Source organism: Littorina saxatilis, linkage group LG1 (genome assembly GCF_037325665.1).
Source record: "Littorina saxatilis isolate snail1 linkage group LG1, US_GU_Lsax_2.0, whole genome shotgun sequence".
Classification (NCBI taxonomy): Eukaryota; Metazoa; Mollusca; class Gastropoda; order Littorinimorpha; family Littorinidae; genus Littorina; species Littorina saxatilis.
This window is the reverse complement of record NC_090245.1, coordinates 29,561,236-29,586,277: the sequence shown is the minus strand read 5'-3', so window position 1 is coordinate 29,586,277 and position 25,042 is coordinate 29,561,236. Positions and strand designations below refer to the sequence as shown.

The following is a 25,042-nucleotide window of genomic DNA, read 5'->3' as shown; positions in this document are numbered from 1 at the left end:
TGTATTTTCTGAAATTTAAACTCTATCTCTGTCTCTATCTCTGTTTCTGTCTCTGTCTCAGGCTCTCGCTCTCTAGCACTCGTTCTCTTTTTTTTTTCTTTTTTTTTTTAAATATATATGTATCAGTACGATTAAGACAATTCTGTCTGTCTGTCTACGTGTGGGTTGACAATTCTGTTTGTCTGTCTGGCTGCCTCCCTATCTCTCTCTCTCCGTCTCTCCCTCTCTCTCCTTTTCCCTCTCTCTCCTTCTTTCTCTAATGGTAACGTTAGCCCTTGGGAATGTGCACAATCACTGGTTCACTTAGAGGCTTGCCTCGGGTGCAAAACAAAAGGCACTTTAAAGATGATTATTTTTTTTAAACGACCTCAGAGCTTCGAACGCGATGTAAAATCTGTGATTGTACTTAAAGAGGCTGTATCCCCCTAAAACAACCCAAATTACATCACACACACACACACACACACACACACACACACACACACACACACACACACACACACACACACACTCACACACTCACACACACACACAGAATAATAATAATATACACAGTCCGGATACGTCTTTTCTTTTGTATTCAGAGCAGTATTTCCGTGCCCCAAAAGACATTTACAATTACAACCAGGAACATTTTTGAGACTGGCGTTGTAAACTGACAGTGCGAAATTCACCTAGTTCGTGATTGTTTCACAAGTTTATCAGTTTTGACCTGCTTTGAGAATAAATAAAATCAGACCAAAGCTCTGACCAAAGGGAGCGGTTTTCAGTGACGTGGAGACAGCACAGTACAACGGCAGTCATGAAGCTTCGAGTCTGTATCATTCTGTTGGTTGTGATCTTCGCCCGTGCCGAGGGTGAGACTGATTTTCTAATATTGAGAGATACTGACTCATATTTTACTTGTGAAACCATCGACCACTGAGATTGAGAGAGAGAGAGAGAGAGAGAGAGAGAGAGAGAGAGAGAGAGAGAGAGAGAGAGAGAGAGAACGAACGAACGAACGAACGAACGAACTTTATTACTCAAGGATGGAGATTTTAGGCTCACGCCTAGTCTTACAATCTGTCCCTGCTAAACTAAGACATAAAAATAAAGACAATAAAAGGACAATTGTCAATCGCAATCATACAGTATTACTAATTACAACATTACCTATACGAATACATAATGCATGATAGAACATTGAAATGTACATGTATGTCAATATAATACAAAGGAAAAGAAAATTCGACTCGCACACACACGCGCGCCGCATGCCTGCAACCACGTTCGCACTCAATACAACACACACACTCACACACACACACATACACACACACACACACACACACACACACACACTCACACACACACAAACATACACATATGCGCGCACACACACACAGACATATACGCACGCACACACACATGCAGACACACACACACACACGCACAGAGAGAGAGAGAGAGAGAGAGAGAGAGAGAGAGAGAGAGAGAGAGAGAGAGAGAGAGAGAGAGAGAGAGAGAGAGAGAGAGAGAGAGAGAGAGAGAGAGAGAGAGAGAGACTGACTGACTGAACTTTTTTATTTTACAAGAGAGAGACTCGGAGAGAGAGAGAGAGAGAGAGAGAGAGAGAGAGAGAGAGAGAGAGAGAGTTTATGTGTGTGTGTATGTGTGTCCGTCCGTCTGTGTTTGCGCATGTGTGCACGAGAGAGAAAGAGAGAGATAGAGAGAGAGAGACAGTGTGTGTGTGTGTGTGTTGGTGTGCGTGCGTGCGTGGGTGCGTGCGTGCGTTGGTTCATGTGTGTGTGTGAATTTGCGCGCGCGTGTAATTTGCGCGTGTGTGTGTGTACGTATGTACATAGTAGCATGCAAGTCTAGAACTTCTGAAACTTTGACGAAACCTGTGTCCAGGCTCGGACGTGCCTTGCCAGAACCAAGGAGGCTCATGTCACGATGTCAACAGTTACTCGTGTCCCGGGACTTACCACAGCGGTCTCTGTTCTGGTACCAACAGCAGGAAATGCTGCATCTCCTCCCACGGTGAGTCTAAGAAAGCAGACATACTGTAGATTTGTATAGTATGTACCTAAGTTGAAGAAAGCTCTCATCCCATGTTAAAGACTGGATATTTTTAAGATGGTATACACAGCAAAGAAATTATCCTTAACTTTTACCGTAAGAACTCCTAAGATTCGGCGACTCTGGGTGACTAATAACACGCACAGTCCTTCCCTTGTAAACGATTCGACTCACCGTCTCAGATCTCGCAAGACTTTCGCGTGCGATAAGCCCATCCCTGCACTTGAATACATACAACAACAAAATCAACTGCCTGTGCAGTGTGTGTGTGTGTGTGAGTGTGTGTGTGTGTATGTGTGTGTGTGTCGTGTGCGTGTGTATGTGTGCGTGCGTGCGTGTGTGCGTGCATATGTCAGTGTGTGTGTGTGTGTGTGTGTGTGTGTGTGTGTGTGTGTGTATGTGCGTGCTTGTGTATTTTCATGTTACTGTTTTGCCACCACCGGGGTCAGACGCGGCGTGTTCTGGCCAGGGAGGAACGTGTCAGGAGGATTCCCACTCGTGTTCCGGGACTTACCACAGCGGGCTGTGTTCCGGCGCAAACAGCAGGAAGTGCTGCGTGTCTTCTGGTTCCTCTTCGCAACAGACTGGATCCGGTGTGTGAAGGCCTTAAATGAACATTATGCCTGATGGCTTGTTGCCAGACACGGTTTTTTTGGTCCTCCAACTAGTTATGAATGATAACTGCGCGCAAAAGATGACAATTTGCAGTATCATCATTCTTATTGGACACAATTATACATATTGGGGAAGGGCTCCTAATATGGACCGGCTCCTAATATGGACCACCTCCAGTTCTGACAAACTAGCGGCGCTAGAGCGCTCAAAACAATTTCATTCGCTGTATTCACCCTCTCTGGATAACTTGCACATGTCAAAACAGTTGCAGAAACACAAACTTCAAAACCGTTAGGCTTTTTCTCTTTTTTTCACTTTTGGCAGCGTTCACTCTAAATTTGCCGCCTAAAACGGACTCGTTTCTGTCCACAGCCAAAGCTTTTATCACACAAAACGTGCTACATATGACAGCTAAGACTGTATTTGTTACATTTTAGCAGTCAGTTGACCCCGAGTTTCTACTGCACACAAAAAATAATAGCAAAATCTCAAAGTATGCGTGAGTCCCCTAATATGGACCACCATCAACAAATCGAAGAAAATAAAAGCCAAAGGCTATTTTCATCAATTCATAAAGAAGCTTGCTGAAAATAACCTAGTACTAGCCCTCGAGATATCAAAAATATATAACAAATAGTCTTCTTTTCGTGGAAGTTGATAATTTCACTTATTTTCACTATGTTTTTGATAAGCTTCTTTAGTTTTCTGGTGTGCTTCAAATAATGCTCTCATCAACCCAAAACAGATAAATCTAAATCATATTTTAATTAGTCTGACTTGCACACTAAGTTGTATCATGTTATTTTGAAGTATAGGGGGCTTTTTACAGCAATTCGTGAAGGCCTCTCCACTGGTCCATATTAGGCGCCCAGGCTCCTAATATGGACCATTTGTGATTTTTTTCCTGTATTTAATTTTTGCTGAATGTCTATCAAAGCTATTTTACTCTAATTAGGCCTAACGGTTAACCTAAGAGAGAAGGACTACCAAACACAAAATGAAACTTCTTCGCAAGAAAACAAGCTAGTTATCAGCAAGAAACAAAAAGCGGTCCATATTAGGAGCCCTTCCCCTAACATCACAACTTAAAAAAAATAGGAGATTTGATAGCAGAAAACGTTGTTTTTTGTTTTTTTAACAATAGTTGAATAAATATCATTGTCATCATTTTCACGAGTTTTCATTCACAAACACCAGGAAAATAAATCTCATGTTCCCCATGCAATAACTCGAGGTGGTGAATGGGTTTGAGCTTTCATGTGAAACGTGGATTGTCATTTAAGTAAAAGCCAATCAGGCTGATTGTTTGATGTGTGGTACCATCGCGGCTTTTGGATTTGTGTTTCCGAGGACAACGATTGTAAGCATTCACTCTCAAAGACCCAATCAATGTTGATAATTACCGCGGCGACTCATGGTCAATTTGCAACTTATCTCTGTAATCGCAAAATCCACAACGAAAAGTCATAAACACTTAAAAGAAAAGAAATATGCTCAACATTTACTGAACTCACAGGTATGATCGCAGCTCTGTACATTTTCAGACTGGAAGAAAAGCGTCAACAAGCTACGTTTGACGTCACATACAAGTTTGACGTGTTATCTCGTGCTACTGTGACGATGCTTTGTGGCCCGGAGTTGGATTCTAAAAATTCGTCTCCCTGTGGGTTATTGTGCATTTTGTTGCACAACCAAAATGATGACAAAAACGATGTTTGGTGGCTTGTTGTCAGACCATCATTTTGTTGTTGGTCCTCGGGGAGCATATCGCCTTTTGTCTCATATTTATCAACCGCGGCCTTCGGCCTTGGTCGATAAAGATGAAACAAAAGACGATATGGTCCCCTTGGACCAACAAAAAAGCTGGTCTGTCAACAAGCCACCAAACATCTTATAATATATATGCGATTGAAAAAAACAAGTAAACCAGTCAGACTAGGTTGTGTATTTTCTTTCAGTCGGGCCGCGGGGGGGGGGGGGGGGGGGGGGGGGGGGGACAGATAACTATGTCAGTTGACCAGTTGACTTTAGTTTTCCCAGAGGAAAATGTGCTTTTACTTATCAATTTCATTTAGTTAGTTAGGTAGCCATTCAGTCAGTCAGTCAGTCAGTCAATCAATCATGTTGTTTAGCTAGTTTGTTAGTTTACAGTAACAGCCGAGCAGTATTACTTGTTAGGATACCCTTAGCATTTTCCTGGGGGCGATGGATTTGGGGTTGGTTTAAACAGTGTTTATTCAACAATTCATATGTATTTGAACATGATACATGTCACGGATCATTAACAAGCTCAAGCTTATTGTGGTGACCCTGCCGGGAGAATTTAACATATTGATTGTGATAACTTGCGACGAGACTTCGACAAGTACTTTTTAAACCAAAACAAACGAGAATCTGGCCCCCATTAACAAACAAAATGTGCAAACATACATATATATATATATTTATCCTACATACGTGAGAGAGACACCCGTGAGATAATAATCGTTCAAATCACACGTGTGTATATCATGTAAATGAGGTCATGTCAAGCAAGTCTGGCAGGGACCTGTTTTTCCACTGCTTATGATGCCAAAGTCACCGAGACAAACGTCATTATAGAAACACAAATTGCGCTCGCTAATTACCCTCGATGAATCTTTAGAACTAACACGTCACGCCACACTTTCAGAGTGACGTTTCTTTGCTTTGACGTAATAGATTGTACGAGGCTTTAGAAGAGATCGAGGTTCTAGATAGATATATAGATAGATAGATAGATAGATAATTTATTGCCAAGTGTACAATACATGAATGAACATAAAAAATACACGAGGAAAGCAGCTTGCTGTGTGATAAAAACAAAAATAAATAGCATTCATACATCACTGGCGCATCAAGCGCATCAAGCGTCTTCAATTTAGCTGCCTCGAATGCAGGACATTTTCAGTAAAATACACGTAAGTACAGTATGTAGGATAAACAGAATACTACATGGCTTGCTGTTCCGTACCAGATTTACACTCGTTGCTTTTTCAAATAGTGAACAGCTCGCTTTCGCTCGCAGTTCAATATTTAAAAAACAACTCGTGTAAATCTGGTACCACAGCAAGCCATGTAGTATTCTCTATATATATACATATTTGACAAAAAGCAAAGGCATAATGGAGACAGGACACGACAATAGAATGAACAAAGAATATAAAATGGAAAGAGAGAGGAGAGAGAGTAAGCGAGAGAGAAAGAGAGAGAGAGAGAGAGAGAGAGAGAGAGAGAGAGAGAGAGAGAGAGAGAGAGAGAGAGAGAGAGAGAGAGAGAGAGAGTACATAAGTATACATCACAATTGCATATACCAATGACAATCGCAATAACTTCCTAATTAAATTTAGACTTAAATTATCTATAATGAATGGGGCATACTGCACTCAAATTCGTTTTGCCCCAAGTCGGCCAGTTGAAATAATATATTCCTGGACTTTATCAAAAACAGATTCATTTAATTCTTTTGACAAACTTGCATCACCAAATAAGAGTGTTGATATGGTAATTTGATCAGTGGGGAGAGTACTTATTGTTCTGGTTCGGTCTCTATCGTATTGAGGGCAATCTAAAAGAAAGTGTTTTACGTCTTCTGATGCGTGGCCATAGGCACACGCTGGATTATTGCTCAAATGCCTATCGACTAGGTGCTGGTTTAAATCGGTCATGCCTAACCTTAATTTACTGTGAATCACTTGGACCTGTCGTTCTCCAATATAAAAATACGGTGGCACAACGTGACTGGATCGTTAGCAGTTAAATATCTTTTAAATTGGCTGCATTTGGGGTTGCAGGGTGATATGTGGTAAGCTCAGGTCACTGTCGTAAAGTGATACGAACAGAAGGCAGTCCAAGCTGGTTTTACCTCTAGCACATGATTACAAGTCACAAAACATTTAATTTACTGACACAATAGTACAATCGTTTCTTTTAGGGTCATGCCCCCACATCATCTCTAGGGTAGAGTGGGGGGCTCGCGCCCCGAAGCATCACATCGGCAACATGGCGGGCCCTGCCCAGTACGTGTTCATCCATCACGGTTCCAGTCCCCCGTGTTCCACTGAGACATCGTGCAAGGCCAAGGTCAAGGCGTACCAAGACTATCATCTCGACGGCCATGGTGAGCGAGACCAACTGCGAGATCTTTTGTGGTGACTCAAGTGAACAATGTGGTCAACATTGTGTGTGGTGGCGGAAAGAAGAATGAGGTTACAAATTAAAGGCACAGTAAGCCTCCCGTAAACCATCACAGAGCTCCCCGAGCGTCTACATACAGTACAAGCATACTTCCATTTGAACGCTCAGCGAACGGGAACATCCTGGCTGCTTTCTGTCGAGCGTGAGAAATTTTCAAAGAATTTATTTTCGTGGACTTGGGCTGCTACAACAATGGCGCCTCGTTTTGGTGCTGGACGGCTGTTGTGATACCGGAAATCACGCCCGGACAGTAAGCCTCCTGTAAACCATCACAGATACTGTCAGGCTTTTACACACAGTACAAACACGCTTCCATTTGAACACTCACCGAACGGGAACATCCTAGGTCCCCTACGTAAAGAGCGAGCAATTTTCAAAGAAATAATTTTTCGGATTGTCTCCATCTCAATCGGACCCATCCTGAACTCAGGTCAAAAATGAGTTACTTCCCTTCAACTGGCGATATCCGAGGAGCGATGATTATCAGAATGATTCGGACCGTGGTGCGTTTTGGCGCTAGACCTAACTTTTAAAATCTAAATAATAAATTCTCAGCTTGTTACACAAACATTCTTAAATCATAAAAGAATTCTTTTTTCATCAAGACAAGATCAGTACAATTCGAAGTTTTGAAAGTTTGAAAAGCCCGAAAGCAGGGTCACGCAAGGTCGTGATTTTCGTAGCAGACGACGGTTTATAGGCAGTCAAAAGCCATCGCCAGAGTTCTTATGAATCACATTCGTTTTGTTCGTGAAAAGTCAGAGGTACATAACGTGCTATTGCAGATAAGCTCACAGCGAGCCCCATTCAAATTACAACTTTTACAAACTGACGACTGCATTGTGAAAAAGGGAAACTGGATCACACGGGTTCACGATGGCTCAGGAGTAAGATAAACCACGCAAAAATAAATTCTTTGAAAATTGCTCGCTCAGTCTTTACGTAGGGCACCTAGGATGTTCCCGTTTGATGAGCGTTCAAATGGAAGGGTGTTTGTACTGTGTGTAAAAGCCTGACAGTATCTGTGATAGTTTACGGGAGGCTTACTGTGCCTTTAACTCGGTGAGATACGAGTAAGAGGGAGATACATGTACGGTATATCTATTGGAGCGTTAGTAGTTCGGGATATCAATTCTAAGTTATGTCTTTATAACTAAGTAGATAAAATTGCATACACACACACACACACACACACACACACACACACACACACACACACACACATACACACACACACTGTCTGTCTCTTTCTCATTCACTCACTCTATTATCGCAAATAAATCTGTGACATTGTACTGTCAGTCCATGTACACGCAGAAGCCCGCAGCTTTACGCAGAATTCCTTGACTGAGTTGGTTGCTGTTTCACTGCCTTGTCACCTTGGGTTATTTTTGTGTTTGTTATCACGTGCAGGCTGGACAGACATAGGCTACAACTTCGTGGTGGGAGAGGATGGGAACGCCTACATGGCCAGAGGGTGGACAGAGATCGGGGCACATACCCAGGGCTATAACTCGGTGGGCATCGGTAAGAGCTCATCTAATCTATCGGTGTTGTAGCTGATGAAGGTATGTCACACGCTTTCCTTCTTTGCCACTACTAAAGCAAACGTGTGCAAGATTGTATGTTACACGCTTTGGAGCATGTGCAAGAACGGATTCAAACTCGAAATCGTCCCTCCAAAAGCCCCAAAATGCACACACGACTTTTATTTCTCCTGCTGTTGTCGTGTCTTCTCTTTACAAATTCTTCAACGCTGAGAATACTGAAAACGGCATCCCAGACTACAGTACTGTTTCCATACGCGAGTTTAGCTTCCCTTGGAAAGTGGCTCGCTCAGGAGGCCTAGTCTGAAACTATAGTCTGGGGACTCGTGGCAAGAATACACCACAATACTGCAAATCATTGAACAAATTGTAGTTTTCTCAGCAATTGCACATAAAAGTACAAAGAATCGATTAAGAGGATGACACAAGTCATCCAGCAAGTATGAAAGGGTGAAAAAATTAATTAAATAAAAATCGTTTCGAAGGTAAACAACGCAGTGCGGGAGATAACTCCAACACGAGTTATCCGCGACCTTGGGAATATTAGCCAATCAGATTTTAGACGTATCGCTTTGCGCGGAATACTTGTCGTCTGCTTGAAGAACAACAGCATGGCGTTTGAGTTTGCAGAATGAAGGCGCCTGCTATATATTTTGCACCCACGACCTTCGAGTAAACGGTAAGATGCTTTCAGTTACATGTATACATGTTTTTAATGGGGGGGGGGGGGGGAGGGTAGACGGGAGGGGGTGAGGGGGGCGCGAAAGTGATTGCAATGAATGCCAGATCTGTATCTGTGTCACGTTGAAAAACCACTTCTGTCATTTGATCGACGGAAGGGAGGTGCGCATATAAATAAGTCCTAAACTGGGTGGAGATCAGATTTAAAGATCTCCATAGATCCTGCCAGAACTTGATCGTCCTGTAGATGGTTCCAGTCTACGATCGTCCTGGGAAAATAAGAGTTCCTGTGAAAGCAGCGGCTATTGTCCGTAACACTGTTTCAACACTATTTGTTGACACAAAATCTTGGAAACGCCTTGCTGTTTAGATCTGTTCGTGTTTACCTTGCTTTCGTTTTTAGGTGGCCCTGACAGTCAGAAATCAAATTGAATTTTGTACATCTTCGATATGTAGGTAATTGGTAATTAACTCTTGAATCTTGATGATGTTATTGCATGTACAGAAATCGGTACGACATAAGAAAACACAGACATTTGAAGTGCATGCTTCATTCAATCCACGTGCGTTTTGCGTGCGGTCACTACTGGGTTCTCTCATTCGCTGCACAGAGCCGTAGACGGATCATGTCACATAATTATCTAATGTAACCTAATATTCTAGCCATGCGTGTTGGTACGTGTGTGTGTGTGTGTGTGTGTGTGTGTGCGTGCGTGTCTGTGTTTGTGTGTGTTAGTGTGTGCGTATGTGTGTGTGCCGCGTGCCTGTGTGGGTGTGTAGAGAGAGAGAGAGAGAGAGAGAGAGAGAGAGAGAGAGAGAGAGAGAGAGAGAGAGAGAGAGAGAGAGAGAGAGAGAGAATGTATGTGTGCATGTGTGTGTTTTTATGTGTGTGTGTGGGGGGGGGGGTAGTTAAGTCGCATACAGCATTGTCTTTCATGTGATTTATTTCCTTGTTTGTCTGTATTTGATTCGGTTTTATCACTCTGGATACAGAGACGTTTCCTGACCCTTGCATCAGTCAAGAGAAAGCATGGATTCAAGACCACTGCCAAAACAAGGAACGTCTTCTGAAGACACGGTTCGCGAAGGTATGAGGCGAAAGGGTGAGGGGGGGGGGGGATATGCCTGCTCGCTTGTGTATTAGGTGTGTGTGTGTGTGTGTGTGTGTGTGTGTGTGTGTTTGTGTGTGTGTGTGTGTGTGTGTGTGTGTGTGTGTGTGTGTGTGTGTGTGTGTGTGTGTGTGTGTGTGTTTGATTAAGTCACAAACAAAATTGTTTTGCAGTTGATTTATTGCCCTTGTTTGTTTTCATTAGGTTATCTCATCCTGGATGCAGAGACTTCCCTGGACCCTCACAATCTCCCGGAATCTGTCCAGGAAAAAAGCTTGGATCCCAGACCACTGCCAACACAAGAGGAGTCTTCAGAAGAAGCGGTTCATGAAGGTAATTCACACCCATCAATGTTGGAGGCCCGTGCCCTGGTCGACTGGTCTTTATGTGCGATATGCCAAACAGAGACAGAAGAAAAATGAGTAAATCCGACACAATCAACATTTGCCAAAGCTGGCGTGCAGACTGGGTACGGTCGTGTCGTCGACAATATTTTGAAACTTGAAGCCCTTGGGGATTCGTCTGTGTTTGTTTTGAACAAGGATCTCCTTGAACAATGTAATGATATGAAGACAACCTTTGAAGAGAAAAAAGCTGTATGGCACAGAACCTGCAGGAACAAATTTGATAACCAGAAAGTTGCTCGTGCTGAGAAGAGATACTGGAAAGAAGAAGATAATGACCAGAAAGAACTGCACAGCCCCGTCAAAACAAGGAGGACGATAGGACCTGTGTGTGACCGTGATGCGGAAAAGATGGTACTTCTGAAAAACTTGTGAACGCATGTACATTTACCATCGACCAAACAATTCGTGAATATGCAGAGATTGTGCAGGACCGATCACTCTTGGGAAAATTATCAGAGGGGGATATGCATGCCTTGGACGCCAAATATCATTCATCTTGCAAGTTGACTTTGTACAATAAATCTAAAAAAAGCCTTAGCAGAACGGGGAATTAATGACGCACACGAACAAAATGAGTTAACAGTGTTAAGTCAACTCCTTTCTTTCATTGAAGAAGAGAGAGAAAGCAAGTCCATGTCACTGTTCAAAATGTCTGAACTGTGCAAAGTGTATGACAGCCAGTTTCGTGAGCTGCACTGTTCATATAACAAAAAGGTTCATACAACAAGACTCAAAGAAAGACTTCTTCATATGGTGCCAAATCTGCAAGCTCAAAGGCAAGGGAAAGAAACTGTCCTTATTTTCGATACAGACGTCAGCAGTTTGCTGAATTTTGCAAGAACATTAGATGATGACGCATTTCATCTTGCACGTGCCGCACAGATTGTCCGTAAAGATATCCTTTCCAAAGACTATTGTTTTGACGGTACTGTTAAGGCCTCAGCAGACGTTGTTCCCGAAAGTCTGCGTGCACTCACAGGTATGATAATGCATGGAAACGTGTCTGGTTCGACTTTGACGGAGATCAGCAACAAGCAGAAGTCAGTGTCGTCAGTTTCCGAAGTTCTGATGTTCAACACAAGGAAAGGAGACAAGAGAAGTAAACGACCCACATCTTCAAGGTAATTTCACTCAACGTCGAGGGACACACCACTGTCCAGAAAGAGAAAATGTAAGTTTTACGCCCTCACGGCAAAGCCATTAGGGGCATGTTACAAGGAAAAAATCCGGCTTTGTATGAAAATAAAAAATAAAAATGCAGGGGGGGGGGGGGGGGTGTAGACCGCTGGCTGCCGGCTGCTAGAGGAGACCTGAAATGAGCTAGGGACCGGGTTGGGTCGTCTTGGGTCAGTGCTGAAATGGTTACTTTATTGGCTGTTGGCCGAACGGACACCCGGGCTTCATATTTTTGCATGCATGTATTCGTGTTTCCAAGGCCTGAGGCTTTCGCTGTGACCCTAGGGTCTTTATCGTGCGCATGCGTGCACACGGGGGGTGTTCGGACACCGAGGAGAGTCTGCGCAAAGTTGACTCTGGGACACACATCTCGCGCCGAACTTGGGGGTTGAACCCACGCTGATAGTAACAACCGGTTTTAAAGCCAGCGCCTCTACCGACTGGGCAAACTCCCCACCCAATATGTTGGGGTCAAGAAGTTCCATGGAGGGCGGGGGGTATGGAGTAACACATAGTGTTTTGCTCAGAACATTCCCACCCAACCAGAGCCGCGCTAGGGGTACGCATTACCGTGGAGCTGGCAGTCAGTGCTACCAAATGTCGTCTGTGTCTACCACTCGGTGGTGACTTAATGTGGGTCTATGTAAGCAGATGCCAACGCAAGCAATCTGATGCAGAGTCAGGAGGCGGTTTGGTACAAGAGAACCTTAGAGGCCACAGCCTCGGCCGTCTAAGGGATCTGTGTGTATGGAGGCACATTTGGTTTCTGAGGTTCAAGCGGAGCTGTTGCCTCTGCTCCCACGTTCCCGTGTCTCAGGAGGCGTTTTTGGTATGGAAGCAAACCTGTAGGTTGGGGCCTCTGCCTTTCAGGATGCCAGGACTACAAAATGTGTGTCTCGAGACACATTTAGCTTAAGATTCCAGAAGTGGATCTGTGCTGTGCTGGATCTGCTGCAAGCACACTAGAACCAGCTCGCAACAGTTGAGGTGAACAGATTGGTGACCAAGACCATCATCGGTATCTCTCCGAGTGATGGGTGTGGGCGGAGAAAGTCTCCCGGACTGAGGGCATTCTCCCTTCTGTAGCGGATGAGACTAGCCATCTCTTCCTGGAGAGTGTCACAACCTTCAAACACGTGTGTGAGGTGTCCAGTCTTGCCACACTGACAGACTGCCTTGTCCCAGTAGATGCGGCTGCTGACCGTGCGCAAGCGACGCAACAGGCTCATGGGTCTCGGGGGGAGTGGGAGGTGGTGCCCTTTCCTATTGTAGGGGAGGTGTATCCATCCTCTCTCTTCACATGTTTGTGACAGAGTCTGCTCTCTTTCCTCTCTTTTTAGCTTGGCTAGTAGCAGTTTGGCTTCCTGGCAGGAGAGCCGAATGTCTGTCATTGGCATGGTTGACATAGCCGCTGGCCATATATATACTGGCCTTCTTTTATACCTCAGAACAAGGCAGAAGGAAGTCATGTGCTCCTGTGGCGGCTCATGCTACAGATGTGACATCCAGGCCTCATAAACATCGAGATAGACGGAAGTTCTGTATTGTTGTTTGCGGGAAAGTGAGGTAAGTGATATCAAGCTCATGAGTCATGATCACTCAAAATGCGTGTCAAGCGATTTAGTGACCTTGTTACCTTTCCAATGGATACATTGTTTACTCTGATAAGCAGATATGGATCCATCAAACATTGCTGTTTTGCGAAAGTTTGAGAAGATGTCGCGTAGGCATCGTTTCTCTTTTCGCGAGTAAAACGAACAACACGCGCCCCGAAACCAAGTTTACAATTTGGTGAAAGATGTATTTCTTTCACTGTGAACTTGAGACTGCGTGCTTTTGTATGTTTAATTGTCGCAGGGGATACTAAAAAGGCTGTGTTCTTGCTCTGTTTTGCACTTTTACTAACTTGCTAATTTTGTGTGCGATTTTAGGAAATGATGCTTTATTTTTTATGACGAGTATAATCGTGATGATTTAATCAAATTGTCATCCTCTCATGCCATTAGGAATACTAAAGGGCTTTCTTTTTCTTATTTTGCAAACCTGATTCTGACAGAAACTGGCAGTATATAGACTTTTAGAATTGATACGTTTCTTTTTATGAATAGTATAGGTTTGAAGGTCATGACCTTTTCCGATCAGTTGTGTCATCCTCTTATTCGATAGAGAATGTAAAAAGGTATATGTATGCCAATTTTGGTGCTTTGTTCAATGATATGCAGTATCCTGCCACGAGTCCCCAGACTACAAGAAGGACAAGAGTTCTGAACATAGATGACAAAGACCCCGGAAAGAACAAACATTTCGCGGATGCAGACACAGAAAGACGTCATGAAGAATGGAATGCTTCAAAAGATACAGACTGTGACGATGACTGTGACGTCATTCACATATACCGAGACGTCATTCATAGTTGTTCGTTCACTTTCGTCAAAAAGTAGATCTCTCCACAATGGCTGCTCCTGTGTTTAGGTTTATCAAGCGTGAGTACGCAAAACGTGTTTGTTCTCTCCTCTGTTGAAGCTGTGAGACATAATCGCCATTACGAGCTAGTCGTGTGACAGAGAGTGTTCTTGCACACTCGACTGCTGCTGTTTCACTCCGGCTAAAGCCGTCGTGAAACATCTACAGTCTCGTGTGCAAGAAAACTCTCTGTCACACGACTAGCTCGTAATAGCGGGTAATGGTAAACGCTCCCTGATCAAACAAAATCAGTCGTACTTGATTAGCATTTCTCATTAGTTATTCTTGAACTTTAACATTGTAAATTCAGACAAGTTTTTTTGCTGCAATCTAAGCCTTTGAATGTGCATAACTTGCCTTTTTAATAAAAAGGTTAAATCAAATTTAAAAAAATGAATTTCAATTCGACTTACGGATTGAACTGTGCAGATGCGTTTTATTTGCATATGGTTCAGAAGGAAAACGTCGGCGCGGCCATCATAGTTTTGATGACGAAAGTGACAACTAAAAGGAGACAAACATGGCGGCCGAAACAAGCTTTCCTTCGACCAACGACATAAATAACAAAATATGCTCACTTTTGGAGTTCGTTCCGTTAATCAATTGCATTGGGCCTTTTTTTTTTCATTCGTAAAAGGAAGTTCAATCGCTGAGATATAACACAATAATGAAACTGGCTTGTGAGTTTTGAATTTACTCCGCTAAAGATCAAAATAGCCTCATCATTCTCAAATTGATATTGGCAGTGATCAGTACAAGCATGCTACTATGCAGGTACTTTGAAATAGTTCAAACAGACAAACCTTATGCATTGAACATTGTGTTTTGTCGAATTGTTCACATACGTTCACACTGAGACCGCTCGGACGGATAAAATAGATAACACATTGAGATAAAGTTTATCTCAATGTGTTATCTATTTTATCCGTCCGAGCGGATTAAAGGTCTCAGAACCCAGTTTTGTTTGATACCATGCTGCAGTGTTTCTAAGTGCAGACGCGCTGTCGTCACGACTTGTTCGTCTCCACCTTCAACAGAAACTTTAGATACGCCAATGACAATTATTTATTTGAATAGACAATAAAGTGTCTATTGTTGTTGCCAAACTATTCAATGCATCGGTACTACACAAAACTCTGCATCTCGCTTTAAACAGCTATCTGTGTGATCGGAGACTTCAACAGCCGAGTTCCCAACGACGCGGCGTTGAACACCATCAAGCAGCTGATCTCGTGCGGCCTTGCCGGGGGCTACATCAGTTCCTCCTACACCCTCAAGGGACACCGTGACGTGGGGTCCACGGACTGTCCGGGCACTGCCCTGTACAACCTCATCCACTCGTGGCCGCACTACAAGTCCGGCACTCAGAGATACGGTTAATGTTGCAGCTGTCTGCTGAGCCGCTGTCGCGTATTTTTTGGATGTTGGCCGAGATTTGTTCTCCCTAAAAATTTGGCTGGTAGAAAAGTCCTTTGGAATGTTGTTGTTATAATTGTGATGTAGAGTGATGGATTGGAGGACAGTGAGAACGACTGTGTGGGAGGGGGTGAGTGTTGTATGTGTGTGTGTGTGTGTGTGTGTGTGTGTGTGTGTGTGTGTGTGTGTGTGTGTGTGTGTTTCTGTGCACGGTATGAGAGAGAGGCGGGATGTACGGGCCATTTGAGAGTGCAGCATTAATTCATTCACACACACACACACACACACACACACACACACACACACACACACCGCACACACGCACACACACACCATCACACACACACACACACACACACACACACACCATCACACACACACACAAACACACACCAGCACTGTTAAAACACTACATTTGCTTGCCATAGAATTTTCTTTCTTCTTTTCTTTTAGTTGTGGAGGTTAAATTGATAGGCTTAACATTCATTATCAGGCGTGTAATCCATCCTGTACATCACAGATCCCTCAGTGGAATAAGAACATGCCACTCTGACACATACCAGATACATACTAGTAACTGGTCTATTCCTGTGCAGACTTGTTCGGGATGTGTTCTGATACATATATTTCATACCTACACCTATCTTAAAGGCCCAGTCTGCCTCATTGAATGGTTCACAGAACGATTTAAATCTCAGTTCTCACGAAAAAAAGCAGTTCTAACCTCATGGAACTCACTTGCAATAGCATTTAACAGCATTGAATGACACAGTTCGTTTGAATGGCTATTTAGCTTGCGTAAACCACACACCAGGGGCCAGTTTCATAAGATAGCAGGGAACCGACTGACAGTCGATCGACTGCCCAGTCGATGGACTGTGGTTGATCGCCGTGTCACCGAAAAGCGCGTTTCATGAGCGAATCACCGTCACCCGCGGACAACCGCAGTCGACCGACTGTACAGTAATCCGAATGGCCAAGTCGAGGGCTAAATTTAGCAACATTACCACTTCCGTTTGCTCATTCGCACGTGGAAATGGCCGATTTCGAAGAAAAAACAAGTCTCGGCCCGCTCAAAATAACAATGACCGAGACTTTCAGTAATTCCTTCGCGTGACGTCAAACCCTTTTACGCCATAATGTGACGTCTTCAAGACATAACCCTGACTTGTCACCTGGAGTACTGCGTCATGATAGATACATTTCGAAGAACAATCACAAGGTTTGGCTCACAATCCAAAAAAGTGTGAGCATTCTGCCATTGACTGTGCGGATAATTACATTTATTTTCGGTTTACCGCAGTAAGCCGAACACAGTGTTGGGGGGAGAGCATCACCGTGTTTGGCTTACTTCCGGTGAGACGACCCGCAGTCGACCGACTGAAATTTTGTTCGTGAAACCCGATAACGTCGGATTACTGTGGTTCTCTCGGACAACTGCAGTTGGTCGACTGTGTTTCTGGCTTATGAAACTGGCCCCAGATTTCGTGGTTTATTTTACACCTGAGCCATCGTGAACGGGCCGTGTCACACACTTGCCTTTTTTCACAATTTCGTCGTCAGTTTGTGATTTCAATGCGACTCGCTACATTTATATTTGCAATAGCACGTACTTGTGTACCTCTGAATCTAAAATGCAACAAACGACTGCGAGTCACACGAACTTATCGGCGGCGGTTGCACACCGTATAACCGGTTGATACGAAGAAACTACCCACGCTCCGGTTCAATCGATTTCAGCTCTCACGCGGCGGCAAAGCGAGGTGAGTTGCTCCACAAATTGCATCATAACTTTCACAAAAAGACATTTTATCGTATTATTGTTGTTTACACTTTAGCATAAGAAGTATGCGTACCATATTCCAGAATTATTTTATTATTTAAATGCACTTGTAAAAGGGGAGCAGAGAATATTGACACATTTCAAGCGTTCTGCGCCAAAATGTTGACTTTTCATTGTTATTATGGAATATTTAATGCAAGTAAAAGATTATAGTCAACGGGAAAGTCAAGATTAATCAATTCTTGAAACATGAGTGTACTTGTTGGTCTTTGAAAAGTTGCAATTCGATTACACGTCAAGAAATCGCGTAGCAACCCCACAAATTGCCGGTTGATACTCTCACGCTTGCTTTATTTTGAAAGGTTGCGACTCTCACGCATACTCGGTTGCGAGTCTCACGCAGTTTTTCAAATGGAAAACGGAGAATATTTCATGTCTTAGCATGTTTACCTGTTTGGATTTGATGCAAAATCTCTTATGTAGTCTCTTAATGTTTAAAACCTCTCTCTATCTCTCTCTATCTCTCTCTCTCTCTCTCTCTCTCTCTCTCTCTCTCTCTCAGTTTGACAGACAGGGTCCCGCCAGCATTCATCCACAAAGCATTGATTGACTTGCAGATCTGGTCTGTTTCAGAATCAGAGTCGGCAAAGGCAAAGTGATTGTCACTTTAATTGAAACTGACGTGAGTGACACCAGCGTTGGAGAGAGCATGTTGCGTCACTGAGATATGTTTTTTACACAGTCACTGGGTCAGAACGGCAGAAATCCAAAAGTGTATGGACAACCTGCAGGACTTTTCAACGTTCGAGAGAACCCAGTCCTACCACGGAAGAAGAAGAAGAAGAGGAAGAAGAAGAAATCAAGCGAGGACGAAGATTTGATCAGAGACCTGACTAACTTCACTAAGACAAAGAGTAGGAGAGTTTCTAATGAAATCAACGAGCCGAGCCAAAGTATTAGTATTTACTTCATGTATTTCAGGTTTACATATTTACTCCACAATCCACTTCCAAACATGCCTCTTATACAGTTAGAAATGTAGTTAAATATAGTTTTTGATCATGAACAAGCAGAAATTCAAGTGAATCATGTCAAGAAAATCACCATGATCCTTGTTTTCCCCAATAACAGAGGATCTGCAACAGTGTGGGTTTTCTCGGACATTTACATTATCAAGGGTGTATTAGGGTATGAATGACAGCTCATACTGTCTGTAAAGAGGCAGTACACCCCGAGTTTGCCGAAACTACAATAGGGGAAAAGGGATCATAACAACTCTATGATGGGGAGAGGGGTCATGTATATATGTGTGTGGGGGGGGGGGGGGGGAAGAGAACAGGAATCAGTGGCAAAATACCGGACAAACAAAGATTGCCTGCATAAACGAGTAAATTGTTGGGTTTCTTTTGCTCAAATAAAGCAAAAATCATTCGTGAGAGTCTCAACCAGAGAATGAAAACTTTGCGTGAGAGTCTCACCCTACCGAGCGTGAGAGTATCAACCGGCAATTTGTAGGGTTGCTACGCGATTTCTTGACATGTAATCGAATTGCAACTTTTCAAAGACCAACAAGTACACTCATGTTTCGAGAATTGATTAAAGGCAGAGTAAGCCTCCCGTAAACCATCACAGATACGGTCAGGCTTTTACACACAGTACAAACACCCTTTCATTTAAACACTCACCAATTGAGAACATCCTAGGTGCCCTCCGTAAAGAGCGAACAATTTTCAAAGAATTTATTATTGCGTGGTTTATCTTACCCCTGAGCCATCGGGAACCCGTGTGATCCAGTTTTCCTTTTTCACAATGCAGTCGTCAGTTAGTAATGAATGCGACTCGACTTGATGTGAGCTTATCTACAATAGCACGTTTGTTATGCACGAAACAACGGCTGTGGTTCACAAGAACTCTAGCGATGGCTTTTGACTGTTGAGAGGAACGGCGATTTGCACTGATGAGGGCCCCAAAGGGTTTAAAATCGTGATCGTGATTGGCGTTTTTTGACCTTTCTGTGACCGTGATTGCCGAAATTTCCATTTCTGTGATCGTGATGGGACTTTGCCCGTGATCCGTGATGACAAAAAAAATCAAGTCTCGTGATCGTGATCGTCATTTGTTTTCGTGATCGTGATGGGCATTATTGCAAAGCATTTTATTTTCAACGTACATTTTTCACAGCTGTATCACTCTATGATCCTCTATTCGTCAAGGAGCCAATACCGATTGAAGGGAAGCAAGAACACATTCAGAAATATGATTTTGACAGCGATTGCTTCCCTTTAAGAGAACCAATCACACAAAAAAGAGATCCAATCAGAAGGCAAATTGCAAAAGTCTGCCAAACTTCTACCAATGGAAGGGCTTCGTGCAAAAGTTTTGAGTGCATTCAGTCAAATTCGAATTCGAAGATCAAATATGGCGTGCAGCGGTACTGTCATCGAACTTCTGTTATATTTTGTGGATTCAAGCCAGACCAAAGCAGGCGGCGAGAATGCCTTCCTTGGTGAAAAGGTCAGGCTACGGGTCGGTCTTTCCGAAGACGAAATATCAAGTTATGTTGATCTATGTTGCTCTATGACTGTTCTGAATGCAGGCAAAGATCTTGAAATTTGTTCAAGGTCTTTGAGTTTGAGTGAGATCATTGACATTGTCGACATTGCCACGTCCGGCTGTCACTCGCTCAGTGTGACCTCGACTGGCTCGAGATCGAGTCTGCGTGTAGCCAAAACCGAAACTAGAAATGTGTTTTTCATCCCAGCAACGTGGACACGCTTGGCATAGATTCTAATTGTCGCTTCTTTGCATTAAGCTTGGATTTATGTTAGCGCCTGTAAACTTTAATATCAACAATGGGTTAAATTCAGAAACAATGGCGGGGAGACGTGCCAGTTTGGGTCACTTGATCCTCATGTCAAAGACGATCAAAGTCATGTTCGTTGGGGACTGATTTTGTCAGGCATGCTACTTTTCCGGTTATTGCCGGAAATCCGATAAAGCCGTTTTCAAAATCCGGTAAAGTCAAATTTATTCCGGTGAAGTTGAAAAATTTCCGCAAAAACGATCCGTGTGAATATCGCGCAACGCAACCGGGCGCCGGTCTCAATGAAGCCAGCGCACAGTAGTGTTGTTTTCACCAGTTTGGAGGTGTGTTGAATGGTGGTGGGGGAAGGCTAAAATAGGATTTTTAACAAGATCACAACACTATTACAGCCCTGAAAATGATGCCCAGAATGCACCAGATTGCACAGATTTTAACCGTTTTTTGAAAAAAAATTCGGGGGGGCATGCCCCCGGACCCCCCTAGTTGGCTTGCCTGCTTCGCAGGCTCAGGCTTGTGGCTTCGCCACTGGCACTGGGCGCTTCTTTCAGGTAAAACCATTTTTGGCCTGTAGCATTCCTGTTTCTTTTTTAAGGCCATGAAACCAGGCGATGGTGTACCTCAAATTGTATGGCAAAGTTGAAAATAAAGAACCCTTTAATTTCAATCCACCCAATAGTTTTTGAGAAAATGGGTTTACAAGATTTAGCTCTGGAAATGTGAAATTGTGCATATATATTCATGTGTGTGAGTTGAATGTGTATAAGTGGAGAGAGAGAGAGAGAGAGAGAGAGAGAGAGAGAGAGAGAGAGAGAGAGAGAGAGAGAGAGAGAGAGAGAGAGAGAAAACAATGAAAACAACATTCTTGTTACTGATTACAAATCATGATATGTATTTCTATGTGTGTATGAAAGAGAATTCAAAAAATAATAATAAAAAAGTGCAACAGTTCTCACTTTGTGTTGAATAAACAATAGATCCAGAGGAGCGAATTTAATTACTGTGTGGTTGTGTTTACTTTGACACGTGCTTTCTGTACATGCAACTTTTACCGTGACCGTGATTTGCCACTGGTGTTCGTGATCGTGAAAACAAAAGTCAAGGTAACTGTGATCGTGAAAGCTAAAATTTTCCTTCCCGTGATCGTGATGATACCCCCCCTTTGGGGCCCTCACTGATAAACCTTCGTCTGCTACGACCCTAGCGTGACCCTGCTTCCGGGCTTTTCTTTTTTTTAAACTTTCACAACTTCGAATTGTTCTGATCTTGTCTTGATGAAAAACGAATTCTTTTATGATTAAAGAATGTTTGTGTAACAAGCTGTCAATTTATTATTTAGATTTTAAAAGTTAGGTCTAGCGCAAAAACGAGGCGCCGTTGTTGTTAACGAACAAGTCTACGAAAATAAATTCTTTGAAAATGTCTCACGCTCGACAGAAAGCAGCCAGGATGTTCCCGTTCGGTGAGCGTTCAAATGGAAGTATGCTTGTACTGTATTTAGACGCTCGGGGAGCTCTGTGATGGTTTACGGGAGGCTTACTGTGCCTTTAATCTTGACTTTCCCGTTGACTATAATCTTTTACTTGCATTAAATATTCCATAATAACAATGAAAAGTCAACATTTTGGCGCAGAACGCTTGAAATGTGTCAATATTCTCTGCTCCCCTTTTAAATAATAAAATAATTCTGGAATATGGTACGCATACTTCTTATGCTAAAGTGCAAACAACAATAATACGATAAAATGTCTTTTTGTGAAAGTTATGATGCAATTTGTGGAGCAACTCACCTCGCTTTGCCGCCGCGTGAGAGCTGATATCGATTGAACCGGAGCGTGGGTAGTTTCTTCGTATCAACCGGTTATACGGAGTGGGTTTGCTTCAGAAGCAAGCGATATGCAGAACATTCGACTGCTCGCGGAAACACGTGCTTTGCGTGACCTCCTTCCGGTGTAACACAAAATTTTTACTCCACGAAAAATTTACTCCGGAGTAAATATTTCGTACGAAATTCTTACTCCGAGTACACTTTTCGTACGAGAAAAGAACTCCCCAAGGCACGAAAAAATTACTCACTCCACGAAATTTTTACTCCCCATTTTTATATTTAGTCAAGTTTTGACTAAATATTTTAACATCGAGGGGGAATCGAAACGAGGGTATGGTGTATGTGCGTCTGTCTGTGTGTGTGTGTGTGTAGAGCGATTCAGACTAAACTACTGGACCGATCTTTACGAAATTTGACATGAGAGTTCCTGGGTATGAAATGCCCGAACGTTTTTTTCATTTTTTTGATAAATGTCTTTGATGACGTCATATCCGGCTTTTCGTGAAAGTTGAGGCGGCACTGTCACGCCCTCATTTTTCAACCAAATTGGTTGAAATTTTGGTCAAGTAATCTTCGACGAAGCCCGGGGTTCGGTATTGCATTTCAGCTTGGTGGCTTAAAAATTAATTAATGACTTTGGTCATTAAAAATCGGAAAATTGTAAAAAAAAATAAAAATTTATAAAACGATCCAAATTTACGTTTATCTTAATCTCCATCATTTTCTGATTCCAAAAACATATAAATATGTTATATTCGGATTCAAAACAAGCTCTGAAAATTAAATATATAAAAATTATTATCAAAATTAAATTGTCCAAATCAATTTAAAAACACTTTCATCTTATTCCTTGTCGGTTCCTGATTCCAAAAACATATAGATATGATATGTTTGGATTAAAAACACGCTCAGAAAGTTAAAACAAAGAGAGGTACAGAAAAGCGTGCTATCCTTCTTAGCGCAACTACTACCCCGCTCTTCTTGTCAATTTCACTGCCTTTGCCATGAGCGGTGGACTGACGATGCTACGAGTATACGGTCTTGCTGAAAAATGGCAGCTACTTGACTAAATATTGTATTTTCGCCTTACGCGACTTGTTATATTTAGTCAAGTTTTGACTAAATATTTTAACATCGAGGGGGAATCGAAACGAGGGTCGTGGTGTATGTGCGTGTGTGCGTGTGTGCGTGTGTGTGTGTGTGTGTGTGTAGAGCGATTCGCGTAAGGCGAAAATACAACATTTAGTCAAGTAGCTGTCGAACTCACAGAATGAAACTGAACGCAATGCCATTTTTCAGCAAGACCGTATACTCGTAGCATCGTCAGTCCACCGCTCATGGCAAAGGCAGTGAAAATGATTGACAAGAAGAGCGGGGTAGTAGTTGCGCTGAGAAGGATAGCACGCTTTTCTGTACCTCTCTTCGTTTTAACTTTCTGAGCGTGTTTTCAATCCAAACATATCATATCTATATGTTTTTGGAATCAGGAACCGACAAGGAATAAGATGAAAGTGTTTTTAAATTGATTTCGAAATTTAATTTTGATAATAATTTTTATATATTTAATTTTCAGAGCTTGTTTTTAATCCAAATATAACATATTTATATGTTTTTTGGAATCAGCAAATGATGGAGAATAAGATGAACGTAAATTTGGATAGTTTTATAAAAAACATTTTTTTTTTTACAATTTTCAGATTTTTAATGACCAAAGTCATCAATTAAATTTTAAGCCACCAAGCTGAAATGCAATACCGAAGTCCGGGCTTTGTCGAACATTACTTGACCAAAATTTCAACCAATTTGGTTAAAAAATGAGGGCGTGACAGTGCCGCCTCAACTTTCACGAAAAGCCGGATATGACGTCATCAAAGACATTTATCAAAAAAATGAAAAAAACGTATGGGGATATCATACCCAGGAACTTTCATGTCAAATTTCATAAAGATCGGTCCAGTAGTTTGGTCTGAATCGCTCTACACGCACGCACGCACGCACACACACACACATACACATATACACCACGACCCTCGTCTCGATTCCCCCCTCTATGTTAAAACATTTAGTCATAACTTGACTAAATGTAAAACAAGTCGCGTAAGGCGAAAATACAACATTTAGTCAAGTAGCTGTCGAACTCACAGAATGAAACTGAACGCAACGCAACGCAGCAAGACCGTATACTCGTAGCATCGTCACTCCACCGCCCGTGGCAAAGGCAGTGCCCGTGGAATTGACAAGAAGAGCGGGGTATTCGTTGCGCTGAGAAGGATAGCACGCTTTTCTGTACCTCTCTTCGTTTTAACTTTCTGAGCGTGTTTTTAATCCAAACATATCATATCTATATGTTTTTGGAATCAGGAACCGACAAGGAATAAGATGAAAGTGTTTTTAAATTGATTTCAAAAAAAAAAAAATTGATAATAATTTTTATATATTTAATTTTCAGAGCTTGTTTTTAATCCGAATATAACATATTTATATGTTTTTGGAATCAGCAAATGATGGAGAATAAGATAAACGTAAATTTGGATCGTTTTATAAATTTTAATTTTTTTTACAATTTTCAGATTTTTAATGACCAAAGTCATTAATTAATTGTTAAGCCACCAAGCTGAAATGCAATACCGAAGTCCGGGCTTCGTCGAAGATTACTTGACCAAAATTTCAACCAATTTGGTTGAAAAATGAGGGCGTGACAGTGCCGCCTCAACTTTCACGAAAAGCCGGATATGACGTCATCAAAGACATTTATCAAAACAATGAAAAAAACGTTCGGGGATTTCATACCCAGGAACTCTCATGTCAAATTTCATAAAGATCGGTTCAGTAGTTTAGTCTGAATCGCTCTACACACACACACACACACACACACACACACACAGAGACACACGCACATACACCACGACCCTCGTCT

General features: G+C 42.5%; 1 protein-coding gene across 1 annotated transcript; it reads left to right on the top strand.

Annotated features, from left to right (window-relative positions):
* Nucleotides 1-720: 720 nt before the first annotated feature.
* LOC138966327 (peptidoglycan-recognition protein SC2-like) lies at nt 721-15,747 on the top strand. Its single transcript, XM_070338521.1, has 6 exons — nt 721-857; nt 1,897-2,025; nt 2,514-2,657; nt 6,632-6,817; nt 8,308-8,421; nt 15,434-15,747. The coding sequence occupies exons 1-6, from the start codon at nt 803-805 to the stop codon at nt 15,655-15,657; spliced, it is 852 nt and encodes a 283-aa protein (XP_070194622.1). The 5' UTR covers nt 721-802; the 3' UTR covers nt 15,658-15,747.
* The last annotated feature ends 9,295 nt before the right edge of the window (nt 15,748-25,042 follow it).

What these genes read in the sequence shown, in the direction of transcription:
- LOC138966327 (XM_070338521.1), top strand. Translation starts at nt 803, where the DNA reads ATGAAGCTTCGAGTCTGTATCATTCTGTTGGTTGTGATCTTCGCCCGT. An exon ending in ATGCTGCATCTCCTCCCACG is followed by an intron (nt 2,026 to 2,513) that starts GTGAGTCTAAGA and finishes CACCGGGGTCAG; the next exon opens with ACGCGGCGTGTTCTGGCCAG. An exon ending in TTCGCAACAGACTGGATCCG is followed by an intron (nt 2,658 to 6,631) that starts GTGTGTGAAGGC and finishes CGTTTCTTTTAG; the next exon opens with GGTCATGCCCCCACATCATC.